Consider the following 5,000-nt stretch of genomic DNA (forward strand, 5'->3'; position numbering starts at 1 on the left):
TCGCCTTATTGTTTGTTCTTTGGTGAGATGGTCATCTCATGAACCCTAGGCCTGGGTAATGGAGTCGTTTAAAAGGAGCATTTGTTTAAAGAGGAAACACTGTAGTTGGTCCTGGTTTTAAGGATGTGTGTGCTGAGCAAATATATCATGTAATGTGATCACATCCATTCTCACAGCGCTGGCTAGCCCTTAGCTAGGTCAATCCTCCACGCCACCTCAGTCTTCCCTAGCTATTTCACTCTCACTGATCACCCCTCCATTTGTGTGTGAATTAGTACCTCTATCTACAGTATTGACCTCTTGTCCAAGAAATACACTAACCAATGACTTTACGAATAGTCTGAGCCTAGGCTAATGATTAATAATGACTAATGACTAATAACTAGTTATGTCGTAACCTACTTCCTTCTGGTAGCAATATCCTACGCGGCATTACTTTGGTCCTACTGTGGGATTACAACATTAGGTCACAGCCTGCTGGTCAAGGTCATGGGCAAACATGCAGCACTCATGTGGACATGGTGCTTGGGTAAAGGTTGGTGTCCAAAGGAAAGGGGCAGGACTTTAACGTGAAATTCCCACTCCAAAAAAGCCCCTTCATAACATCACTTTAATGTTGATATGACACACATAACATCTTGTTTGAAAATTGAGGTGTTGTGAGAAGGGTACAGTTTGTTTTGACTGGGCGTATCAGGCGTATCAACACACACACACACACACACACACACACACACACACACACACACACAACTCACCTTATGTTACTTCATCTCAGACATTTCTCGTTGAAGAACATGGCTTGAACTAACTAAGCCAAGTTAAAGTAGCTGTCAGATGAGACTTTCTTTTTTTCAAACGCAGACTGGAGTGGGACAGTGTGTTCAGACAAGGTTTTGGATTTGATTTATTGACATGCTACAGTGGGTGTGAGCCACTATCGGCTTTGCGTAGCTTCTCTCTCTGCGTTGCCTATCTAGGCCTTCTCAGAATGTTGGGGTGGCAGCAATCCACCCACTGGTGCCATTTTCACCACATGAAGAGTAAAAACGTTGAATACTTTCTTGGGTGGTCTCTCTCTCTCTCTCTCTCTCTCTCTCTCTCTCTGTCTCTGTCTCTCTCTCTCTCTCTCTGTCTCTGTCTCTGTCTCTCTCTCTCTCTGTCTCTGTCTCTCTCTCTCTCTAGTCTCTCTCTCTCTCTCTCTCTCTCTCTAGTCTCTCTCTAGTCTCTCTCTCTCTCTCTCTCTCTCTCTCTCTCTCTCTAGTCTCTCTCTCTGCCTGCAGGAGTCAACTGACTGTGCAGTAGTACGCTTGTATGCTACTGTCCCTTTAAGAGGTTGCCTATGGAAATCGCTCTGCATATGTAATGGCGCCCTGTGTACAGTGTTACGCTACGCCTGACTGGTGTGAGGCTGGCAGGCGGCTCATCTAGCCTTGGCTATTTGTTAACCTCTTCAACACAGGCTATTGGCCCTAGCCTAGATGGTTTCTATCCAAAGCCGTAACAGTGTCGCCGTCTTGACGAAGGACTATCTCTACTTTAGAGAGCCAGTGATACCGAGCTTGTTGTGTTTGTGTGATAGCTAGGATCTCTTTATGTTGCAGGCCTGTTTATGGGCGTCTGGTAATTCTCAGTACTGTGTTTAGCTGTGTGTGAAAGAGAGGAGGCTTAGTCTCTCTCCACAACCACTGAGACATTGAGGTTAAACCAATGACACAAACCTCTGGGTTCGCCTAATTGAGCTAGGCATTGATTACGTGAGTGAGAGATCCAGGTCACTTCATCACCACCCCACTCTCCTCTCTAGTCCAGTCTAGTCCAGTCCAGTCTGTGTAGGCTAGGCTACCTGTAGAGTAGGAAGTAGAGGAGGCTGGTGGAGGTAGAAATCGGAGGACAGGTTCATTGTAATGCATGGCGTACAGTGAGCCCGTCCTCCGATTTCTACCTCCACCAGCCTCCCCCGCTGTAGAGTAGGAAGTCCCCTGGCCTGGGCTCTGACATGGCTGTAATTCAGCTAATCTGGTTTACTGGCAGAGGTCAACACTATAAATACAACCTCTGCTGTTCCTCTCTGACCAACCAGTGTTTACCACAAGTATGAAATTGGAGGGCTGCTGTGGAGGCTATAATCTCATTTGCAACCGCTCTCACAGTTAGTGCCAGGTTTGCTCTGTAACAATGTGCATGGAGAGATTCTCCCCTGTAGGCATCAGTAGGACGGATAATGAGGCTGAATTCCAAACCGACCCGTAACCCCCGTAACCCCAGGCCGCTCTCTAGCCACTCCTGTAGATCTGACAGGATCCTGGATAGGTGCAAGCAATTTGGGTGAAATTTGCACCCAGCCAATCAAGAGGGCTCAAGATTAATGGTAGAGCCAGCGATGTGGCGGTACCACATGAAGAGATGATTAATCTTCTCCTAAGAAAGACGCTTTGTTCTGTACGAGCAAGGCGATGCAATGTGACAGCTGCGTGACAGAAATACCCGTCATAACACTGAGTCTACCTTTAAGAACCATGTGGCTTAAACATGTTATCCAACCTCATATCTACTGAAGAGCTAGGGAGTAGTCCGGTAAGGGTCGATTTGGGATTGGGGAGTGGAGACGGAGAAATGGGATAAACTGTCTGGGTTCCAGAACCTTTGCCAGAGAAGGAGAATGACGAGTAAGACATCCTGTTCATGGGGAAGTAGAATTCACTGGAAAATTCACCCCCTTCTCTCTGGTGTTTAGGCAATTTAGGTAGAATTGCTTTCTTTGTACAGTCAGTGCTTGAAGTTCTTTGTAAATTGACTCACCTTAATTAGACCGCAAAGCTCTGTCATTGTACTCTGACGGCGCTTTCAATAATGTTTCAACAATGCTTAAGTAACACAGTGAAAATAGGTCTGCAGTATCCTGTTTCTCCTCAGAAAAAGCCTCAACATCACATTGAACTCAACATCAGCTAGGTAGAAACCTGTGCTTGAGGATGAATGAATCAATTCTTCACTAACATGTTAATCCTCATTATGCGACTGATCCCCTACCAGATTAACAGACACAAGCGTAATTGTAGTTACAGTTATCCAGCTTCCGGTGCACTGATCAGCCATGTAGAAAAAAAAAAACATTGTAGTAGATGTATGTGGATGATGTGTGGGTGTCGGACCTGTTTGTGAACTCACAGTATTGTTTGTGTTTCTGCCGCCAGTCCCACGGGGAAGAAGTTCAGGAGCAAACCCCAGCTGTCCCGTTACCTAGGCAACTCGGTGGACCTGGGATGTTTCGACTTCCGCACGGGCAAGATGATGCCGAGCAAGCTCCAGAAGAACAAGCAGAGGCTACGGAACGAGAACCTCAGCCTCACCAAGGTAGAGATGGATGGATGGAGGGGTGGATGGATGGATGGGTGGGTGGATGGATGGATGGATGGATGGAGGGGTGGGTGGGTGGGAGGATGGATGGGAGGATGGATGGAGGGGTGGATGGATGGATGGGTGGGTGGATGGATGGGAGGGTGGGCGGGCGGGCGGGAGGATGGATGGGTGAATGGATGGATGGGTGGATGATTGGGTGGATGGGTGGGAGGATGGATGGGTGGATGGATGGGTGGGTGGATGGATGGATGGGTGGGTGGATGGATGGATGGATGATTGGGTGGATGGATGGATGGATGGGTGGATGGATGATTGGATGGGTGGATGGATGGGTGGATGGATGATTGGGTGGATGGGTGGGAGGATGGATGGGTGGATGGATGGGTGGATGGATGGATGATTGGGTGGATGGATGGGTGGGAGGATGGATGGATGATTGGGTGGATGGATGGATGGATGGATGGGTGGGAGGATGGATGGGTGGATGGATGGGTGGGTGGATGGATGGATGGATGATTGGGTGGATGGATGGATGGATGGGTGGATGGATGATTGGGTGGATGGATGGATGGATGGGTGGATGGATGATTGGGTGGATGGGTGGGAGGATGGATGGGTGGATGGATGGATGGATGGATGATTGGGTGGATGGATGGATGGATGGGTGGATGGATGATTGGGTGGATGGATGGATGGGTGGATGGATGATTGGGTGGATGGGTGGGAGGATGGATGGGTGGATGGAAGGGTGGATGGATGAATTGTTTTTATGAATCATGTTAAAAAACAAGTCAGGTTTTATTTTTTCTCGATCCATAGCACAGACGATCCATAGCACAGCAGTAAACAACAAGACATTAAAAACACAGTCCAACAACACAGGGCCACATGATTAAAACAGCTCACTGGCTGTTGACCTGCCAATATCAGCTCCATTTAACAGGAGTTCAGTGTGCTGGAAACTTTGAGAGAACAATTTCTTTCGTTTCATTTGTTCTGTACTGCTGTATCGAAAGTCCCGTTGTGGTTGAGCTTCGTCATCGCCTCACAAATCTCTTTTGAAACTCCAAAACCTATTAATTGTTATGTAACCACTTCCAAACTCCACACGGTAGTTCTCCTCCACTAAGCTGTACCTTTCCACATCCATCTTCCACAACAATCCGTCTGTTCTTTTTTTAGAGATACATGAAGAGATTATAAAAGGAAAACGTTTCCGTTTAACTTTTATTTTTATTTTGTATATATATATAATTCTACTGCACATTCAAACCTATTGATGGGAAATAAGCCAAGCTTTTTTTTCTCCACAGGGCACATATTATTGCTTAATAGCCTACAGAGTGGTTGTGTGTGTGGGGTCGAAAGGCTAGCTGATTTAGCATGGTGGTGGTGGCGGTGGCGTGTTGGTGGTGGTGTGCTGTGCTGTGCACAGAGCCCGATGTGTCATCTCTCTACCCACGGTGCTCCTGCAGGGCAGGGTTCTCTGTGTGCTCGCAGCCCACAACACACACAGTTCGGAGCATGCTCACTACCGCCTCTCTTGACGACAGCTGACGTCAGAGCCACTGATTCCCACAGGGCAGCGACTAGGCTTTAATTGCCTCCTGCCTGTAAAGCCACACTCGCTAGCAAAC

The 5,000-nt window shown here is 47.6% G+C and overlaps 1 protein-coding gene across 1 annotated transcript in view; it reads left to right on the top strand.

Moving 5' to 3' along the window:
• mbd2 (methyl-CpG binding domain protein 2) overlaps positions 1 to 5,000 on the top strand; it is a 35,092-nt gene that overhangs the window by 4,656 nt on the left and 25,436 nt on the right. The window contains exon 2 of the mRNA XM_083670106.1: positions 3,198 to 3,357. Within this exon, the coding sequence (XP_083526232.1) occupies positions 3,198 to 3,357 (160 nt within the window). The remainder of the gene's footprint in view (positions 1 to 3,197; positions 3,358 to 5,000) is intronic.

Source organism: Argentina silus (genome assembly GCF_951799395.1).
Source record: "Argentina silus genome assembly, chromosome: 5".
Lineage (NCBI taxonomy): Eukaryota > Metazoa > Chordata > Actinopteri > Argentiniformes > Argentinidae > Argentina > Argentina silus.